Below are 22,884 nucleotides of genomic sequence, written 5' to 3'. Positions count from 1 at the left end.
CTTAGGGCAGCCTATACAGCTGAGCATTCCACTGCTGAAATTAAGCTAGGCCTAGCCTAACTCTTCAAGTGATGCTGTTAAGAAAGTAAGAGAGGAGGTTAAGACAGACCTCTGTATCATCTAGATCTCCTTCAGGCTTGGTGTGGAGCTGCTTTATCCTATTTATCATTCACAATGGTAATTTTGAACACATAAATTGGACAAAATAGACACCATAGAACATGCACATCAATTTGTTATTTTGTCGTCTCTGAATAGTAAATTAGAAGTATAACAGACATAACTATGAGTCATTCTTTATAAATGAGAGTCTCGTCTTTAAAAGTGCAATCTTTGGCCTTTTAAATAAGCCTTCAATCCAGGTGATTGAAAATTTGGAAGCAAAGAGCATCCTTCCTCTCTAATTCACTGATGTCTCTTGTTGCCAGAGCCATTCATCAAGGCCCTGTCTGAATACACATAATGTGCCAGATATGATTCATACTCAAGCAAAGTTCTCTGCTGAATGTTTACACAATACTCTCCTTCAATAGCTTACTGAAGAGTATTCCTACATTAGTGAGAAAAGAGCTGTTCAGAATAACTGATTACAGACCAGATTCCATATAAGAATTCTGAATAAGATGTTTACAAGCCAAAATATTCAGAACATACCATCACTGCTTAGCCATCACAAATAATCTTGAAGTATAATCATACTACGACATGCAAACTACATCTCTCATCTTGGGGTGGGGGGGGGGGGGGGATCACGAGTATTTTAAATATTTATTTACAGACAGATTTACCAAAAATGCTAAATTGGCTTAATATTTCACTCACCTTCAAAACTTTTTGGTCTGTTGGTCATACAAAAAGGCACCAATAATGAGTTGAAGTTGAAGCAGATAGAAAGCAGTTTGAAATCGAAGTAATATTTCAGAATTTTTCATTACTCTTTTCGCTGCGTATTTGATTAAATAAATGCAGCCTTGGTGAGAATAAGAAACTTCATTTGAAAACATTAAAAAGTCAGAATTATTCCAAACTCTACTTTAGCTCAATATCTACTTTTAGGGTACTTTTAAAGTTTTTTTTTCTTCCCTGTTAAAAGTTCACGTCCACATTCGTTTGGTTGCAAGGACAAGTGCAGCCAGCTCATTCTTTAAAAAAAATTCAAACTTGTGTTGCACAGAAGAAAGAAAGGGTTTGGAACGATATAAGGGTGAGTAAATGATGACAGAATAGACTTTTTTGGAGGGTGAACGATCCCTTTAATGAAAACGAATCACAAAGTGAAGCTGGAACTCATACAAGGCAGCTACTTCAAAGCCACAATTTGTAGGAAATACGTTTAGAGGAAAAATAAACGACCTTATCATATCTCTCTTTTGTTGGCAGCATCTTTCCTCTAGCGCTATTCAAACAAAATAACAGAGCCACAACAATGCCAGTGCGGGATTTCCCAATCATAAAACACTTTACCCTACTACAACGTCTGTACCTTAAAAACAGAGAACAATAAGAGGCATGCACAATAAACATGTCTTTATGTTCAAATGACAAGGAGACAATCTAACAGATACAATTTCTATGTTGCTGACCTTCGTGAACAACCAAAAAGGAGCTCTTTATTCGTATTATTAAAGCGAGCAGATTGTGTGAGGGGACGGCAGTGATAAGTGACCTCTCATACCCGAGGTTAGCATGTTTTTAAAAAAATCTAGAATAAGACATGCTATTGACACAAAGGTCTTTGCATATTCTTACTAATAAAGGCTTAGACAGGGAAAGATAATTGGTTTTATTGTCACGGAGGAATTGACCCCATCTGTGGCCCACCGTGTGGGCAGATTTTTCAAGTAGTGCAGCTATTCTCACGTGACTTTTTCTGAACAAAATGCTAGCATGTTATCAAGATGCACAGACCTGCTTCTTTTAGTAAGCACAGACGCACTTTAATAAGTTATTCAAATGTGTTTAAGAAACGAAATTATGTGAAGAAAGACATGAAACTAGAAAAAAACAAACAAAAAAAAAAAACACTGTCATTATTGAACGATAAAAAAAGAGATGGGTGACATTTTAATAACCCCCTCAATAAAACAGTATTAAGATTCATTTCACATCATTTTTGGGCTTTTGGGAAAAAAACTAATTTCATTGCGGCGCGGATGTTGTAATTACTGCAGAAAGGCTTTAGACAAATTAAGTACACTACAAAGTAAGCAAATGATATTGAGAGCTACAGAAGAGAGGGAACTTTCAGCAAAGTACAGTAAAGACAGCTTAATTTATTGAATGCAGCAAACAAATCAGCATCAATATTCTTTTATCTACTCTCTTTATGGTCAAGTAATTTTTATGTAAAGCACTTTGAATTACCATTGTGTATGAAATGTGCTTATATACAGGGGTGCTTATACATTTTTTTTTTTTAGATATTTTTTCAGCCTGGTTCTCATAAGAGAACCTGGAGATTTGGTTTGGTCCTCACACTGCATATAGCGTGACCCATTAAATGCAACTATAAAAAATGAATTAATAATAGTTATAATATTATTACACTTTATTTATTTAGTTTTTTAAAAATTAAATAATAGTAAATAAACTAAAGAATAGTGTGATAATATTATTAAAAATAAAAAGCAGTCCTAGTATTAAATACAAATGCATTTATTTTATAGTAAATAATCTTAAAAATAAAATGCTAATATTTACTACTACTTTGTTTGTTTGCCTCTTTAAGAAGAATTGCTTTATGTATACCCCAATTTTAATTCGTTTTGGACAAAAGCATCTAAAAATAAATAAACAAAAGCGTTTTCATCACATTCAAACTTAAAATCAGCAGGCTTTTATTTTGGCGGGTTGCCGGGAAGTAAGTATAAGAGCTTCCGGATTTAGCGCTGCTGAAAACAGCATGACATAGCCTAGATTTATGCTTTCAGGTTGAAAATAAAACTTATATAGTACAGTTTGTGATCTAAAAAGGCAATTGTGCATTAACAGCTGTCAACCATGTCGGTAAGCAAATGTGCTGTCAGAACATATTTATGTAACGCATTTTTTATTTTGGTCGCGCATGCGGACCTGCGGACCACTTATGTGCACCCCTGCTTATATAAATAAACTTGCATGCCATACTGAAAGTTTCATTCTTATTGATGTCAGTCACTCAAGTTCAAGACTTCTTACCTCGTACTCCTCTTTAAAGCCGTAACCCTGCCCACACTTCATCTGAGTGATGTGCTGGAGCAAGTCTGCCACTCTGATGGCCGGTTGGAATTGTCCGGCCTGGTAGGACATCTCCACCGACTCACAGCCTCCATATGGGTACGTCTGGATGGTCATCGAAGGCTGGGACATCTCACTGTGGCTGCCATCTGTGGAGGAACAATTCACAATCCTTGTGTAACCATCACAATGTCCGATTGCCAGCTGGAAGGCTGCTGCTTTCACACCAAACAAGGCAAGCAAGGCAGAAAACTTTGGGTTGCACTTTCCTATATTTATGGCATAAAAGTAATGTTCTCTTACAGTCCGGGTCATTTTATGAAAAAATTTGTTCTGTAGCGTATTGTTTCCACTGAGCAGCATGTTTAATTTGCAGTTTACCCAGAAAAGGCATAATTAATTTCTACAACTGCTGGATTCACAATCTCCCACATACACAGTATTACAATCTAAGCCTAGGGGCAACAATGGAAACACTAGAAGATTGTGTGCTTTTATTCAATAATTTACAACCTAGGCAGGTTTAACTGCTATGATGAATAGTGCATATCTATTTCAGACCATCTAAAGATTAAACTGGATTCTTCTAAATGTTTTCCCAATGCTACTAATATTATCGATATTTCAATGACAAACTCAGTCTGCATAAAAAATGCATAAAAAGTGTAAATATACATTTTGGTCACACTCTAATTTATGGTCCAATTCTCGCTATGAACAAACCATTAACTATGATTTTGCCTCAATAAACTCCCAATTTGCTGCTTATTAATAGTTAGTAAGGTAGTTGTTAAGTTTAGGTTTGAGGTAGGATTAGGAATGTAGAATAGGGTCATGCAGAATATGTGCTTTATAAGTATTAATAAACAACCTATATGTTAATAATAGACATGCTAATAAGCAACTAGGTAATAGTGAGAATTGGCCACTAAAATAAAGTGTTACCTACATTTTAAATGTATTAAAAATTTAATAACAGTCTCCCCCTCTCCCTCATCCAATATATAAATTAACAGTTTCAGTTGAAAGGAGTCTTTTTAATTTAATTTATTACAGAATTTTCAGAAGTCTTTAGCATCACATGATCCTTCAGAAATCAAAGAAAACCCAAATATTTGCAGTCTAGGATATCATGTTGCTCTCAAAAAAGCACAGCTTTGTTTACTGTGCACTAATACCTCTCAGTCAAGACCAAACCCCTGAAAGCTCAGCTAAGACCTTGACTACTGTGAGCTATCTGAGTGTCATTCAATCACAGCTCAGTGCAGACTTCAGTTATGCATGACAATATTCTGAGACGCAGACAGCCCGTCCTCGCATACTCTTTTATTAGAATAAGACTGGGAAGAACTTTATTGATGTTAATGAGTTCATTAACTAGAGGAATGGGGGAAGCAAATGACAGAGTTTTTGTCATATGACCTCCTTTAACCAGCTAAAGCATCATTTAGATGCATAGAGGAATGGAATATTACTCTACGAATTATTAATGTGGCTATTTGCATCTTAATCGCTTTGAAAATTCATTATACACTTAAAGTAATTCTGGGGCTAAAAAATTTATAATCCACACCAAACATCTACGCTTTCGACAAGGCCAAATACAAGTAATTTTGCATTACGTGTTAGCACCGTAGCAACTTTAGTGCCAGAAGGAAAAAGTTGAAAGTATTAGCGGCGACAATGTATAATGAAGAAAACAATTATGCCACAATCGTAGCCTCAGGAGGATCTTTTTAGAGGGCACAAAAAGTAACTAGCAGAGAGATGCTGAGACTGCTCAATAGATCTGAACAGGTTCACAACCAGCACACAAAACATCATTTGGATCTGACTGAACGGTAAACAGTTTTGGTTCCCACTGACTTCCAATGTATGGACAAGTCAATAGGAACTGAACCTGTTTGGTTGCCAACACACTGCAAAATTCACACTTTTTTAACAATACATGGTCTAGATGGTCTAAGCCAACAATTAAAGCCAACAGTCAATGAAAAGCATAACATGTTAAGCTTGATCTTAGATCAAACTTTAAAAAAATCATGATATGTGAATATTACTTGCCATGATATTTGGACTAGGCAAATTCATGGTGCAACAAAATGTGTTTATGACTCATGCCAACATACGTACACTAAAAGAGAAAAAAGAGTCTCTAAAGTCTCTCAAATTACTGCCCCATCCTTTGCCTTTCCCCTTCCCCCTATCGTTATCATTTTTTTCCTAATTAATTATTCATGTGTTTTGTCTCAACAGCATGGAGTGAATCCCAAAGTGGCGGCCCAGTGGGTGTATTATGTTGTTAAAACGATGCGTCTGCCACATCCAACCCAGAGAAATATCGAAGAGCTCCAGCTCTAAAACACACAAGGTCAACTGCACATTTTAGGTGACCTCATATAGGAGACTGTTATGTAGATTATTAATTTTGTAGTTTTAAATCTTCAGGATGATGAGTTCTGACAGTTATGAGTTGATAAAAAGAAGAGTACAGTTCATAAATAAATTATACTGAACCATTAGCAGATTTTACTGTGAGGTCCCATGGGATACGTTCAGTACTACATACACTTTAGGATGAAGGGAATATAAAAACATGACTGAAAACCCATATGGAAAAACAACATCAATACTAAACTAGATGTTGATATGTCCTTCCTTAAAGGTGAAATGTGTATTTTATGTACCTTACAGTAACATTAACACAACTTTAATTGTGTAAATGTGGTATGTTATAATTAAATAAACTATAATATGTTTCTGATTTTTATTTGCATGGGGAACCAATAACCATGTGCATTCCTTTCATTTTTCTGATAATATTTAGCTAGACATGATTCATACAGACCCATAATGTATTTATAGTTGACTCTTCTACAAATTCTCTGCCACGTCTAAAACTTTTTCTTATATATTGCACATCTTCACATTCATATCTTCTGTTTCTAACACAATGTCCTCTCTGTATTGCTTGTAGGTGCAAAAAATAGGTTTGAAATGATAAAACAACTGCACTGGACTATTATTAAGCATACTGTCATATATTGAGTGAAAGAGAGAGATATATGCCAAGTAATTATTCTCCTTATGGAGGTAATTTTCTCATTCCGGCCTTGTTCTGTCCCATAATGGCTTCTTTCATTTGAGCATGAACTCTTTGTGGCTATTGCATTATGTGCATTCAGATGATTAGAGCTAAAATCACATTAAAGCTCAATTATCACCATGCACTGTTACATTATGATCACCTACTATGGCATTTGCCATTAACAATAATTACGTGACAAGTCACAATAAAGCACAGGTGACTAAATAATGATATTGTAAATTACTTTCAAATATCATATGTGAATGGCTCTCATGTGGGTATATGGAGAAAAATAAATGTGATAAAAAAAAAACTTCTGAAAAAATGTGTGTATATGTAGAAAGTGCTGTCAAGGTAAAATAAATTAAAGTCATTAGAATTATTAGCAAAGTATTGTAATAAACATTAGCACAGGCATTGTTTCAATGTATGAAACATGCTTCACTATGTTAAGCTTTTTGTCCTTGGCTACAGAATTGAAAAAGTAATCTGTAAGTAGTTTGTTTAGATATATATACATCACCATTCAAAAGTCTGGGGTCAGCAGGATATTTCTATGTAAGAAAATTATACATTTATTCAGCAAGGACACGTTCAAGTGATCAAAAGTGATAGTGAGGCATTTATAGTGTTACAAAATATTTCTATTTTAAACAATTGCTGTTCTTTTGAACTTTTTATCTTGGTTTCCAGCTTATAATTCAGCTCTGCATCACAAGAATAAAATGCATTTAAAAAAGTATGAAAACAGTTTCAAATAGCTAATATTTTCGATTGAATTAATGCAGCACTGATAATAAGCAAACTTACATATATGATTTATTTTCTGTATTTAAGCAGTATATAAAATTTATTATAACTTTTTTTTTGCCTATAGGAAAATAAAACAGGCAAAATAAATAAATACCATAGTATAAAAAATTATGATAGATTTTTCACAGAGCCATATCAAAGAGATTACTTTCTAACTTAAACAGTAAGTAACCACCTAGCAACTACGCAGAAACAGCCACAGCAGACTGTAGAAATGTGTCACTGAGTTTGCACCACTAACTGTATTATTGCTATTACTTTACTATTACTATACTTATAGTAATACTATTATTATATGTAGGTATTATATGTAAGGTTGCTGCCGTGTGTTTTGAGTTGAAGCTCCGTCAAGTTAATTCTTTATTGTTATTTTTCAATCTTAAAATCAATTTTTTACACCATCGTTTTCATTTCTATAACATGTGAATATATCCCCCTCTGTTTTCTATAACAAAAACAGTCAGAGCACCTTTTTATCACTAGTTTTCTTTTAATTTGCAGAATCTGCTACTAGCTTATAGCCTGTAGCGCAGGGATGCCCAACCCTGCTCCTGGCGATCGACTGCCCTGCAAAGTTTGGCTCCAACCCTAATCAAACAAACCTGCCTTTAATTTTTAAGTGAGCCTGAAGACCTTAATTAGTTGCTTCAGGAGTGTTTGATTAGGATTGGAGCTAAACTTTGCAGGACAGTCGATCGCCAGGAGCAGGGTTGGGCACCCCTGCTGTAGCGCATTACAAAATATAACTACTTACTTTTAAGGCCCTAAATGGTTAAGCTCCTGTTTCCCTAACTAGCCTTCTACCACGCTACAATCCATCACGCTCCCTAAGGTCGCAAAACTCTGGACTCTTAGTAGTATCTAGGATAGCAGAGTCCACTAAAGGAGGTAGAGCTTTTTCGAATTTTGCTCCCAAACGCCTTCTTGTTAACGTTTGGGGTTCTGTTTAAATCTAGATTAAAAAGACACATCTCTTTAGCCAAGCATTCAAATAATGTATCTCATAACCTTGTACTTCAGTTACATCTGATCAAATGCACATTTTCATTCTTTTGCTTGGGTTGAAAACATCATTTTTTTGCTTAGCTGGAACAGCAACTATGCTAATTATTCTCTTTTACCTTCTCTATTTCTGCCAACTAGGTATTACGGAAGCTTAAGTCTGGATCCAGTTCTTACAAGGGCCTGAGATGAATGAACACCTGAGAAGAGCTGATGCTAACCCCCCAAAAGACCTCAGATAATATAACCCTCAGACAACATACAAAACTACTACAAAACTTGATATATCTCAACTTGAGATAGTCACCACTGATAAGTTATAAATAAATATTATATAGAAAATTTAATTTTCTGTAAAGCTGCTATGCAACAATTTGCATTGTGAAAAGTTTTATACAAACAAACTTCAACTGAACTGAATAAGTCAAAAACTGTCTCATTTGTGTCTATTTTTACACTCCTGTAAGTCTCCTAAGTTAAGAAAGAGCAACTTTTGAGCAATGTCATAACACTAAAGGCCATCATCAGAGTAAAGCTGGAGTCGTCAGGCGTCTTTTAGCTAAACAGCAGAATCACACACATATCCCTTAGTGGCTTATCCATTTCCAGACACTTAAACTATTGTTTCTCCATGAAACAGAACCCTTCTCTCTCTCTCTCTCTCTCTCTCTCCCCTATTCCTATCTCTGTCCCTCCATTCTGTTTTTTCCCCCCATCGATCCTGCAGATATCTACAATCCTCTGCAACATAGAAATCTTTCACTCTTCATTTTGCTCTAAAATATTGCATGTACCCTATTTACTCTACCATAATCCTCTCTTCCTAACACAATGTTTTCTCTCCCAGATGCAAAACTCAGACTGCTCATCAGATGCATTGATGATCATGTCTGTATGTATTACAGGAGAAATGTTTAAAAAAAAAAACAGTCAGCACGAGTCCTCCCACACAGTTTCTGTATGCGATTACCAAGGCTTTTTGTCCCGCAACGTGATCGATAGCCTGTAAATGAACTGGAAGCCCCACATAATAGACAGGTTTATAAATGATTAGGGGCTGACAGTCCTTCTCGACCTCATAATCTCAGTGACATCGTTTCGGCAGGGAGCATCTCCAGAACAGAAATATGACTGCCCTCACTCGGAGCGAGAGATGGGGTCTGTAAAACAGAATGAAAAGGCCTTCTTCCTCATTTAATGCCTCATTCTTTTATCTGTACTGGAGGCTGTATTTCTTACTATCTTCTCTCCATCTCACTATCTTTACCCCCCACTCAATTTCACCTTTTCAATTCTTCTTTACACAATCACTACTTAATACAGTGCTTGCTAGACTCTAGAGTCCATTCAACCTTTGTTTTGTAGATCATTTTAATCTTAGTTGTATTTTCCATTCTTTTTTTTTAATAAACATTTTACTTTTAAAGCAACTTATCATTAAAGTCGACATGAAATGGTATTTTAAATCCATTTTACTGCCATGACATATTGAAAAAGCAGGCCAAGATATGATTTTACCCAAAAATATCACCCAAAATTTGCCATAGGCAAAGCAATTATATTTTAACAAAAACTACAAACTCTTTACATGGCACAACGTGCACTCATGAATTGTGCACAATAAAATTAAGAGTATTAAGAAAGTAAATTTGATTTCAATGTTAATTTCATGTGGAAAGCTAAATTTTAAAAGAGCTGATTTACACTGTATCTTCAACAACTATAACAACATTCTTTTTGATTGGTGGGTCAGGACTTTTAAACCTTAATACAACAAAAGAAATAAATAGTAATAATAATAGTAATAAGCTTATTATATATATATATACACATTTATTATTTTTATTTTTATTTTTTTTAATAAATGCTATTCTTTGGAACCCAAAAAAATTGTTTCTCACAAAAATACTAAACAGCACAACTATTAACATTGATAATGAGAAATGATTCAGCATATTGGAATGATTTCTGAAGTATCATATGAGACTGAAAATCCAGCTTTGCATTACAAGAATAAATTATACTTTAAAAATATATGCAAACAGAAAACAGTTATTTTAATTTGTTATAGTATTTCACAAAATTAATGTTATTACTGTAATTCAAAATACTGTATAACACTGACAGAGAATCAAAGACTATAACCTAAATTTACCAACAATTTCAACACTACTTTGGCTCCCAAGTGCTTAATATTTGCTTAAGCATATCTAGTTTTATTGACATCCCAGATTCCCACTCTAACTTGAATTATTTTCTTCTGATCCATTCCTTTCTTCCTCCATCCGTCCTCCATTAACTGCTTTTCTACTCTCAGTCTCCATCACCTTCTGCTGCGCTACTTTAATCTCAGACTTTCTACTCATATTTTTTCCATTCACCCCTTGGCTTCCCTGGGTCAGGTTGGCATGAATGTGAAAGTATGATTGTGGCCTGTTTCATGTCCAGTTTACAAATATCTCACAGTTCCAATTTACTGCTTCAGTCGATAAAAGCCTGAATCAAGTCCCCTATGCTTGACGTTTTTTTTTCCTATTTTGCTCTCTCTCTTTCTTCCTCCAATACGCCGCCTGTGTGCCCATTTTCTCTTTTCTCCATCTCCGTGCACTAAGCAAGCTGTCTCCACCTTCATAACCTCTGTAAATACGTTTGCTCTCAGTGGTTTATTGGCGTTGAGTGTGTATGTGTATGGGAGAGTCGCGGTCTTCGCTGCTGAGTGTAGCTTCAAGCGAGAGTTTTCAAACTCCTACTAGAAGCTGTCTGGATCAGAGGTGCGTGTTTAGAGACCACTGCATCTGAGCCTTTTAGAGTGAACCTTTGAAATGAGCTTTTGGACTGACTCTAAGCCCAGAGCCCACCAAGATATCTATCAGAAATCCCTTTTCAAAAGCCGACTGTAAAGAACGCTTTCAATATCTCCCGAAGAACGAGTAAAGGATGAAGCTTTGCGTGACCAGGAAAAACTTGAAAGTGTCAGCAGTGGAGCAGAAGTACTCTGTAGCTGTTCACTGTAGCTGCTAAAGTGACTATGGTTTCATCCAAAACACGCTTGGCAGTGAAGGCAAAGTAAATGTCCAAATCATTCACAATCAATAGTTATTTCTGTGTTGATGGAGGGCTGTTGCTGTAAATTTGGGACACTGATGAAATCCAATTATAGTTCGATTTTTGCAAGTATTTCTCAAAGCTTTCAGGGAAGAAGAAATAACTGGAAATTATAAATAATGAAGAGAAATAATGAATAATGAAAACACAAGAAACAAAAGAAAGACGATGAAAAAATGGACTGAAATGAACTAATAACTGAATGACAGAATTGAAAAGGAAGGAAGAAGGAAGCACAAGTAAACAAATACATTAACAAAATGAATGAATTAATAAACAAAGGAAAAGAAGGAAGAAAGGACGATCAATTGAAAAAATGGAAGGAACAATAAATGAACAAATATATTAACAAATAAATGAAAAACAGGAAAAATGAAAGAACAGTAGAAAGGAAAGAGGAAAGAAGGAATAAAAAAATGAAAGAAGAAAAAATAAAGACAGAATGAAGGAAGGATGGATAAGTCTTTATTATGAGCTATTGCCACTGGCTGTGAAATGGTCAATCTGCCTTTGAAAAGACACAAGGGTGAGGGTGTGTGTGTGTGTCACACACCAATCTGCCAAATCTGAAAATTAGCATTCCTAGAGTTAACGATCTGATTCAAATCACTTTCCACACATTGGGATGTAAACATAGAGTTTGTTTGAACTGACAGAGGGCTTTTATTCCTCTAATCTGGCTTAGCGTGGGACGGACGCAACAGCGTGAGGAGGACGGCACCGACTCCTCACTGAAAACATAAAATTACAAGCTGCAATTAGTTTGATCGAATGGGAGCCAAAGTCTCAAGCGCCTACTTTTGACTTCAAAGGTCAATGCTATGATCTTTCATCATCTAAACCCATACTTTATGACTCAGAGATGTTTCACAGATACACACGCAGGTTTGGAATGAAACGACATTCTTAATAGCGATTTGCCTCTGAATATTCATTTAGTCTAAGTTCAGCTTCCTCCTACATTCACATCAAAAGAAACAGAAGAAACGGTTTAACATAATCCACGTATAATCAGGAGAGAAGGAAAAGTGTCTTACCTATGGATGCTGTGGCAGGGACTGGCTCTTTAGAAACTGCAAATAAAAACAGAATAAAACTAAAAAGCTTTCATTTATGTATGTATGTATTTATTTTATATTTGGCTTTGGCATAAATGCAACACAGCTACTGTTATATTGTTCTGAGATTCTGAAGAAAAAATGCTGTTGTTATTGTTTATTAAAACTAGTAAAAATATCATAAATTGAAATAAAGCTGAAATTAAATGTTAAATAAATTAAGTGATATATCTTCATCCATAGAAATAAGCTTAAGTATTAATATTACTAAAACTGAAATAAAAACAGAAATATAAAAACTCATAAAAGGACTTAACAAAATTACTAAAAATAATAGAGTATTAATAAATACAACAATATATTTTATGCTAAAATACTCACCCTCGTGTATTTTTAAATATAACCATTTTTCTTCCGTGCAACAAAAAAGGATAAAAATGCCTCTATCAAAGCTTGAAAAAGGATGTAAAATAATATAAAAAATGTATGACTGTACTGCATGCCAAGTCTTCATGAATTAATGAGATGTCCAATTCATGAATGAATCATTATTTTTAATCAGATGTTTTCAGTTGATCAATTTCACAAAACCAGTCTAAATGATTCATTCACAGGCTTAGTTTTACTCAATCTATTTTTATGTTTTTTTGTGTCCTTTTTGAAGCTTGATAGCATAATTTACATTTCTTTTTTGTGAACTATTCTTTTCAGCAGTCATTTAGCAGATGCCTTTGTCAAAAGCAACATCTAATATAATATACAATGATCTAGTAGAAACCTGGTTTTAACGTGCTTTGCTTTAAAAATGTATTAAAAAGTTGAGAGTATCAATAGCTGAAAGTGATGCTATTTTTATTTTATTTTTATTTTTTAAGAACTGAGAGTACTGCATTCTTACTGGCAACTGAAAGCATCATCAAATTATCCTAAATGATTCATAAATGAACTTTTTGAGGTTTAAATCCCGCAGAACCTTCTGTGATTGGCCTGCTGATACATTATAAAGTTTGAACCCTTTGGAATAGAACCTCTACCACATGGACCTATTCAACATAGAAAGCTACAAACCTGAGTAGTAGGAGTTGAGGAGGGTTTTACTCTGGAGGGCTTTACCCTGGATGGAGAAGGAGCATGGAGAAGAGGAGGCTGGGAAAGACAGAGATGAATACACTAGTGACCTTACAGTACACAGATACACACACTGCACATATCTATCTAAACCTAAGACACTACATTATGTCCAGATTAATAGCAGTGTCACATTGTGACAGAATCACAGCAGCAACAGAACACAAGATTTTTAGGTAACTTTCTGCAAAAGAGACAGATATCACACAAATCAACTGCATCTTGCTGTAGTCAACAAAACCTTAAATGTCATGACTCTTTTGAACATATCCACATTCATATCCTAGCTCAGCATATACAGTGGTTTTCTAAACAATGTCTGTAATAAAAAAAAAAGATTGAGAGAAAAAAAATGGTGTAGAAACAGAAACTCCCAAATAATTTAAATAATTCACATAAAATTCACAAATAATTACAAAGAAACTGCAAGTAACACCCTGATTTTGAAGTAGAAAAACTTAAACATTAAAAATATTTCACCTTCTGAAATTGTTTAAATATTTTTTACAGTGTAGACTTCCACTACAGTAAGTAAATGGTTGTCACAGAAACACACTCATATCTTCTCAGCTGAAGCCATATCATTTTTACTTTCCATTTTGATCACCTATCACTACAGGTCTCCCTTTACACAAATCTCTGCATCTCACATGTGTTGGCGCTTACGCATTTGCTCACATAAGGATCTTTACAGAAAGTGCTTTGGCAGCAAAAGCTCATGGGCCAGCGGGGGTGAGATAGAGAGTGTCTGAATGAGAGAGGTTAGAGGCAGGTGTCTCTGTGTTCATTTAAATGGTAATACAACTAAAATGCTGAGTGTGTAGGCTGGGATCGCTATGATCTCTATCTCACACATCTTATGAAAATCTTGGTGCCCACAGAAAAGGCTTTACAAATTGGAAGGCCCGTCATTCCGTTTAACACACACTATTCTCCAAAGATTTTCCTCCTAGAACCAGCACAAAAATGTGGAAAAATAAAAAGCAGTAGATTCTGCCTGTAAAGCCAGCTCATGCTCTGCTTTTCATGCTTTTTTAAATGCTTATATAAATTATCAAATAAAACAATATTAGACAAATAATAATAATAGAAAAAATACAAGTACAATGATTTTCTTATTTTAAAATCTTATTTTAAGTATGTTATATTTGTTTAATATTATTTTAAGAAGGTTGATTAAGAAATTATTTTTGCAGCTAAAAAAATACAGTTGAAAAAAAAATCATTCTTTTTGCAAATACAACACAGAAATTACCCACTGCAGCTTTAAAGATTTAGCTGAAAGTGTATGGTCTCTGATAATGTATCACTGGGCATTTGACACTATTTTTTTTTTTTTTTTAAAGAACTGCTCGCAAACAGCAATTATGAGCTGGGCTGAGTCCTAGATTATTTCTGTTCCAACACCCCAGCTGAGATTCATGCCTATAATAAAGGTCCTGTACTGGATCAGTAATAGTGACTCTCCGACCATTAGATAAACAACAGATACAATAACAGCCTCCAATTACTCTGTGCCTGTAATGATCCGAAATAAAAATACAAATAAACTGCATTTGCACATTCACTGACCAATGGCATTCAAAAGAACTAAGAAACACTAACCATGCAGAACACATTCCAAATCAGTGTTGATTTTAAAGGAAATAAATGTGATCATTATGCATAATGACATTCTCTCTCTCTAAGCATCTTGTTCTTACTTTCCGTTGCCACCTCTTCTTCCAGCTCCATTCAAATTATGCTGTACACAAAGGCCACTGTGACATTTTGTGCAGAAAGCGACTCAGAAAGACCAGTCCTAATTACAGCCCCTTCACAGCATGCTAGAGCCCACTTAAAACTGAGAATGAAAGCAAGAGGAAAAAAAATGCCTGGTCCAAATGCCACTTTCTATTCTTCTCTAGCGCCTCTTAAAGCAGCACATCAATAGAGAGGTCTCTTGATATGTAGGACGCTTCGGTCTGTCCTGTGTAGCTACAAAATAGCTCTCTGTGGAGGGTGACGTTCAGATCTGTGAATGGCAGGTGTGAGACGGTGGTGTCCCGTCATTTGGTTTCCTGATGGACGTTTAGTAAAGACAATCAAGGAGAATGGTGAGTCTAGTTAAAATGACACATTGTTGCCTGCTTTTTACCCCTTTTAGGGCTTGCTGAGCTCATCAGCATGATGGTGGGACGTGCAGGAGGTTTGTGTGATTGCAGTAATGAGTCCAGAGATTGGCTCACACACACTGCGGCCACTTCAGGAGATCGTGGTACTTGGGGAACGTGGTGAATACGATTGCTTCACTGAATTTAAAAGCTGAGGCTTATGGCGAATATTGGATTGGATGATTGCTAAACAATGCTTAGTTTTCATTAGGGGTGTGCATGGATAGTCGAACATTCGAATATACGTTCTGCTCTAATTATTCGATAAATAAAAATTATATTCGAATTTCGCAAAAAAAAAAAAATCAGTTCACAATAAAACCTAATTTGGTCACTTTCTGTGATTCTCCACTACATATTTGAAGATGTATGCAAGCAAAAAATAATTAATGAATGAATAAGGGGCCGTTCACATATCGCTAGGCGCGCCGCTTTCTCCTTCTTTCCAAAGCGCTCGGGCAGAAGCGCTGCTGAGGTGTCTGTCGTTGCTAAGCAACAATGACGTGCTCTCTCCATGAAGACGCGGAAATTTCAGCAAAGGATAAATGGATTTGCAGCACAAAAACTCGCTTTCAGTAGCTCTACTACTAAATTTATTTCAAAATGGCAATCCATATACAGCTATGATCAGCTGTTCCTTCATCTTGGCTGAGCTTTCAACGTTGTTACGGGAAAGGATGAAGCTGAATGTTTAGTTCTTGTCACATGACCTGCGATGCTCTGGCGGCATTCTGAAAAGTTGAGATGTTTTTAACTCGATGCGGTGCAGACGCGTCTGGAAAAAACAGGCGCGTCGCACCGCGTCGCTTCCATTATGAGCGTGCATACCGCGCACCTACATTGGAAAACTTGTGCGCGCAAAAGACGCGATATGTGAACGGCCCCTAAGAACTGCGGTCTTCTACAGTACTTCAAATATGCAGTGGAGAATCACAGAAAGTGACCGAATTCAAGAACATTGTTGCGGCATCTCTCAAGCAACGAATAAACACCGCTAACTTGGAGAATGCAGTGAAAACTTCTCTTCTCGCGTCTGCCCTAGACCCTCGGCACACACATCTCAGGTTTCTTGATGAAAACATGAGAGAAGTAAGAAAAAAAAACTTTTTTGAACATTATCAGACCCTTTTCCTTGATGCGAGTGGTGTGGACCAACGATGAAGAGGATGCAATGCCCACTCGTCGGAAAAGGCTGAGCCAGTTCTTCAGCGATGATTACAGAGAGTCCAGCCGAGACGAGTGGGAACAGTTCTTGCTGGAGCTATGTATTCCACCAGATGAGGTTCCCATTCAGTGGTGAAATGAAAACACGAAGCGTTTCACAAAACTTATTCATTTAGCACACCATTATTTGTGAGTCCCGCCAACGTCTGTGCTGTCAGAGCGCGTTTTCTCCCCGGTCTGCCTTATTGTTTACAGACTAAGGAGCCGACTTTCCCCCGATCATGTTTACATGCCCGTGTTTCTTAACAAGAACATGTAAAACAATAGAAAAAAAAGCAAAAAAGATTTGCGGACAGTTTAAAAGTTTCAAAGTTAAGTGTAGGCTACGTTCTACAATAGCCTAATTGCTGCAGGCTGCTTTACGTTTTTTCTTTGTTCACTTTTTTTTTTTTTTTGCTTTTAATCTGTACTTTTGTTTGTTTGCACGCATTGTTAAAGGTTTTCAGCTACAAAACACGATGTGTAATGTTCAAGCTTATTGTGTGTAAGCTTGTTCAAAATGACGGAAACAATAGATATTGCTGAAAAATAACGTCTGTCTCATTCAACTTAATTTAAATAAACGAATATTCGAATATTAGTTTTTTGTGAGCTTAAATATTCGAATGTGATATTTGCGGAAAATGCCCATCCCTAGTTTTCATGTATCAGTGGATTAAGAGATCTTGTTTCATCATTGTGTACGCGTAATTAACACTAAATCAACACAGTCAAAATGCACCAAGCATTGCCGTATCATCAGTGACCAAACCAAAAATCTTTTTTTTGTATTCTGGTTGAATAGTTGGCCAAGTTTCAAGAAAAATTTCAGTTCTCCACTAATTGCTTCCTAAATTTAAAGAAGTATGTTGAAAATAGCACTTAAGATTCTGTTAAATCGTTAATTCATTTGTTCATTAATCTCTCCATTCATTAATTTCTTTATTCATTGTTTTTCTTTTTTTTTATTCATTCATTTGTTTACATGTTTAAAATTTCATTAATTTGTTAATGCATTTGGTTATTCATTAAATAATTTGTTCATTTACTGATTTGAACATTTGAACATTTGTTCATTAATTATTCTTTAATTTGTGTAAATCCTATAATTCTTTAATTTGCTCATTTGTGATTTCATGCATTGACTCATTTTTTTATTCGTTCATTCATCAATTTCTATTATTGGTTTATTGGTTAATGCCAACTTCCCTCTCCAACTAACTACTGTTATCACAGAAATATCACAGGTACTGTACATTCAATATAAACATAGCTTATACAAAAAACAGGGCAGCACAATAATGTCACATCACAATATTTGCTGAACTCACAGAATCCGTTGAGGTCCTGGTTGCTGGTGGAGAACGGATCGTCCTTGTGTAACGTGCTGACTTTTCCTGTGCTTTTATCTGCTGTACCTACAGGTCCCATCTCTCTCTGCGTGCTGCTGCTGGCTGTCTCCTTCTGTTTTTTTGCTAGTTTCCTTCAAATCCATCCACAACAGGGCAAGTTTATGCATGATCAAAAGAAGACACTTCAGTGTTTGTGCAATACTTTTGGCTAGTGCAAACTGTTTAAATGCTGTATAAACACATTAAATGTGCAAAAGTAATCACTTTTTGTGTGTGTGTGTGTGTGTGTGTGTGTGTCTGTGTGTGTGTGTGTGTGTGTGTGGGAGGTTGGGGGGGGGGGTTATCAAGTTACTCTTAGACTTGATATATGTATAGTATAAGAGTATAATAGTAACAGTATACAGCACTTAACCAAAGCACTGCCACAACACTGCTGTAAAAATTGACATGCAAGATATAAAAGGCAAACACACAAACAGACATTGGGCACATAGAGGACAAGAAGTGATGCTGACATTTGGCTATTCCAATGAAACTAACTGTAAGATTTCTGTATTAGCATCTAAAATATATATTCTGCAGTGATATATGCCAGTGAGTGAGAAAGAGAGAGAAGAAAAATCACAAACCTACTCAAATCAAAAGAGAGAAGCTCAAAACCTTGCCATGCAGAACAAAGCCAATTGAACACTACAAGTCTATTGATCAGGAAAGTCTTGTACACAAACACATTCACTTGTAGATAATGCAAATCAAACATATTAAAGTATCACACATTAATTACATATTAATATATTGCAATGCTTTCTCTTAAAGTTCCAGTACAGAACTGTTGCAATGGGCAGCACACACATGGATGACATCTTCAATGTTTCATTAACTACAGATAGCATTGCACTATGAAAGTATTACATCGTTGTTAAAACAGTGACATGTTGAATAAGTGACCTAGCAGTTATAACTTTGACATACTGAGCTGTGCTGTTTAAATATGGTTTGCAACATTTCCTGATCTCATCCCACCTCTTCACCTGTCATTTCCTGCCTTATTATCCATAAAAATGGGCTCAAAATATAATCAAATAAAAGTAATCTATGGCAGTTTTTATAAAGGAAGCAGACTTAACTTCAGCTGCTCCTGATTTGTTGATTTGTCTGGCTGTTCATAAGCTGAGGTCTCCCCACACTTTAGTGCACAGAACTTCAAGGAAGATATTACTGTCAGCAATGGATTGGTGTCATCCAATAAAATGACTGTGATTCTCCAGGTCCCACAGAACACCATTTGATATGTGCTCCCTTCTCTTATGGGGCTGAGCTGATAATAACTCTTTGTTTTGTTATTTTCTCTGCTGGGAATTTAAAAAAAGATCAAATAAAGTTTCAGCTTCCACAAAAACCAGGCCAACCTTTAAAACTGGGGCCATTTTAGCTAGGTTGGAAAATAAATTCACTAACATATTTTGGTGACTGAGGATCAAAAGAGGACGAAAAGTGTTCAGAAGCAGGTCTTAACACCAAGAAGCAATAAGAGAGGTGTCACGACTTTCCAATTAAGCAGCCAAGCATCAATGTGATGGCTTGAAAGTGCTGAGATTTCATTGGAGAAACTGCACAACCTCTATACCAAAACCTAGAGTGCTCCCTACCAAGACGGCATAGTCAACAACCAAGGTCACAGTATTTTGAAATACAACAGCCATCAGATAATAAAACCCATTGATTGCTGCAGTAATAGGTCTCGTTTCAAGTGCCAAATTCTGGACATATTGCAAGTGGCATAAACTATAGATAATCCTTATTTAATTAATGTCAGTGCAGCACTTCATTTCAAGTGAAGGCTATAATATAGTTAGGGCACCATAAACAGTATTTATAGCACCAAGTTTTGTTAATGGCTTTTTATAAAAGAGAAAGAGTGAGGGGGGAACAATGGGGAGATAGCTATAAAATCTGGCTTGATTTTGCTCTTCGTTCATGCATAAAATTCGCCAAATGTTCATTAATAAGGGTATCACACTTGAATGAGCTAAAACTAGAATGGAGGAAATAATACAACGACATGTGCACTCGTGACATCAGAACATGCAAATATGAGGCAGCTGGTCAGGAAGTGCACGTCTAAGCAGTGTTAGTAAGCATGCAGAAGATCTCAAAATAACCTTTACACCAACCACTATTATTCAGTTACTTGCATGCACAAGGTTAACTTGTAGGGCATGTCATTAGGAAGGACAAAGTCAAGGGTTTGATTCCCAGGGAATCCCAGGGATTCACATGGTGTTTAAACTCTTGATGTCTTTGAATGCCCTTAAGTAACTTTGGGTAAAAGCATCTGCCAAATGTAAATTCATGCACAAACAAATTTTGGAGTAGAAATGCAGATGAATCTGGAATAAACATCAAAAGCATTATATATTATGACTGTTGTGTCACCCTAAAATCATAGTACTTTGAAAACAAAGGAGCAGATTTACTAAATGGGGGAAATTAACAGGGGAAAATTCTTCAGGTTATTTACTAATAATGCGCACATTTAAGAACACAGATGCAACCAGACTATTTCCATAATGACCAGCACGATCTAACAAGAGCAGCGAAAATTATCACCTGCTTTAAGACATGCTTTTTTAGTCATTAATGACGCAAATACCAGTAGTTTGTTGAGCGCAAATGTTAGTAAATCGCGTTGCATGATTCATTATAATACTTTTCTCCCATAATTTTTTCTGAATGAAAGGGAAAATCCTACAAATGCATATTCAATAAGGTCAGGCCCAAAAATAACTGTGTCCATACATTTTCAGTTCTAATTCTTCACTGCGCATAAGTCCTGACAGTACTATTTTAAACGGCAAAAGACAGTTTGCGCAAGTGTCATCAAAATTCTCTAACAGTCAGAACAAATTGAGGAAGCTAATCTAACTGCGATTATTATTATTATTATTACAACCCGAATTCCGGAAAAGTTGGGATGTTTTTTAAATTTTAATAAAATGAAAACTAAAGGAATTTCAAATCACATGAGCCAATATTTTATTCACAATAGAACATAGATAATGTAGCAAATGTTTAAACTGAGAAATTTTACACTTTTATCCACTTAATTAGCTCATTTAAAATTTAATGCCTGCTACAGGTCTCAAAAAAGTTGGCACGGGGGCAACAAATGGCTAAAAAAGCAAGCAGTTTTGAAAAGATTCAGCTGGGAGAACATCTAGTGATTAATTAAGTTAATTGATATCAGGTCTGTAACATGATTAGCTATAAAAGCTTTGTCTTAGAGAAGCAGAGTCTCTCAGAAGTAAAGATGGGCAGAGGCTCTCCAATCTGTGAAAGACTGCGTAAAAAAATTGCAGAAAACTTTAAAAACAATGTTCCTCAACGTCAAATTGCAAAGGCTTTGCAAATCTCATCATCTACAGTGCATAACATCATCAAAAGATTCAGAGAAACTGGAGAAATCTCTGTGCGTAAGGGACAAGGCCGGAGACCTTTATTGGATGCCCGTGGTCTTCGGGCTCTCAGACGACACTGCATCACTCATCGGCATGATTGTGTCAATGACATTACTAAATGGGCCCAGGAATACTTTCAGAAACCACTGACGGTAAACACAATCCGCCGTGCCATCAGCAGATGCCAACTAAAGCTCTATCATGCAAAAAGGAAGCCATATGTGAACATGGTCCAGAAGCGCCGTCGTGTCCTGTGGGCCAAGGCTCATTTAAAATGGACTATTTCAAAGTGGAATAGTGTTTTATGGTCAGACGAGTCCAAATTTGACATTCTTGTTGGAAATCACGGACGCCGTGTCCTCCGGGCTAAAGAGGAGGGAGACCTTCCAGCATGTTATCAGCGTTCAGTTCAAAAGCCAGCATCTCTGATGGTATGGGGGTGCATAAGTGCATACGGTATGGGCAGCTTGCATGTTTTGGAAGGCTCTGTGAATGCTGAAAGGTATATAAAGGTTTTAGAGCAACATATGCTTCCCTCCAAACAACGTCTATTTCAGGGAAGGCCTTGTTTATTTCAGCAGGACAATGCAAAACCACATACTGCAGCTATAACAACAGCATGGCTTCGTCGTAGAAGAGTCCGGGTGCTAACCTGGCCTGCCTGCAGTCCAGATCTTTCACCTATAGAGAACATTTGGCGCATCATTAAACGAAAAATACGTCAAAGACGACCACGAACTCTTCAGCAGCTGGAAATCTATATAAGGCAAGAATGGGACCAAATTCCAACAGCAAAACTCCAGCAACTCATAGCCTCAATGCCCAGATGTCTTCAAACTGTTTTGAAAAGAAAAGGAGATGCTACACCATGGTAAACATGCCCCGTCCCAACTATTTTGAGACCTGTAGCAGAAATCAAAATTGAAATGAGCTCATTTTGTGCATAAAATTGTAAACTTTCTCAGTTTAAACATTTGCTATGTTATCTATGTTCTATTGTGAATAAAATATTGGCTCATGTCATTTGAAAGTCTTTTAGTTTTCATTTTATTAAAATTTAAAAAACGTCCCAACTTTTCCGGAATTCGGGTTGTATAATTATTAATATAATTTGATTTATTTATGTAATTATTTATTAAGATAAGTTAAATCATATAGCTTTTATTCTGGCTTAAAAATGCAGGGAAATGCCTTTTTAAATTTATACATTTTTCACATTACAAGATTTGATACACTGTAAACCAGGGCTTAATTTGTGCCGGAACAAGTTGGAGCCGGATCCGGCACCTCCGAAATCGGATCCAGCAC

General features: G+C 36.0%; 1 protein-coding gene across 9 annotated transcripts in view; it reads right to left on the bottom strand.

Annotated features, from left to right (window-relative positions):
- The window catches only part of LOC132160797 (receptor-type tyrosine-protein phosphatase T), a 236,362-nt gene that overhangs the window by 37,100 nt on the left and 176,378 nt on the right, over window positions 1–22,884 (bottom strand). For all 9 annotated transcript variants that reach the window (XM_059570487.1, XM_059570489.1, XM_059570490.1 and 6 more), the window contains 4 exons: window positions 18,098–18,249; window positions 13,351–13,428; window positions 12,262–12,297; window positions 3,178–3,365 (listed from right to left, as the gene is read on the bottom strand). In XM_059570487.1, the coding sequence (XP_059426470.1) occupies window positions 3,178–3,365; window positions 12,262–12,297; window positions 13,351–13,428; window positions 18,098–18,249 (454 nt within the window). The remainder of the gene's footprint in view (window positions 1–3,177; window positions 3,366–12,261; window positions 12,298–13,350; window positions 13,429–18,097; window positions 18,250–22,884) is intronic.

The sequence above is a fragment of the Carassius carassius genome, chromosome 17 (assembly GCF_963082965.1).
Source record: "Carassius carassius chromosome 17, fCarCar2.1, whole genome shotgun sequence".
Lineage (NCBI taxonomy): Eukaryota > Metazoa > Chordata > Actinopteri > Cypriniformes > Cyprinidae > Carassius > Carassius carassius.
Note: the sequence above shows the minus strand (reverse complement) of the source record. Positions and strands in the feature narration are given on the sequence as shown.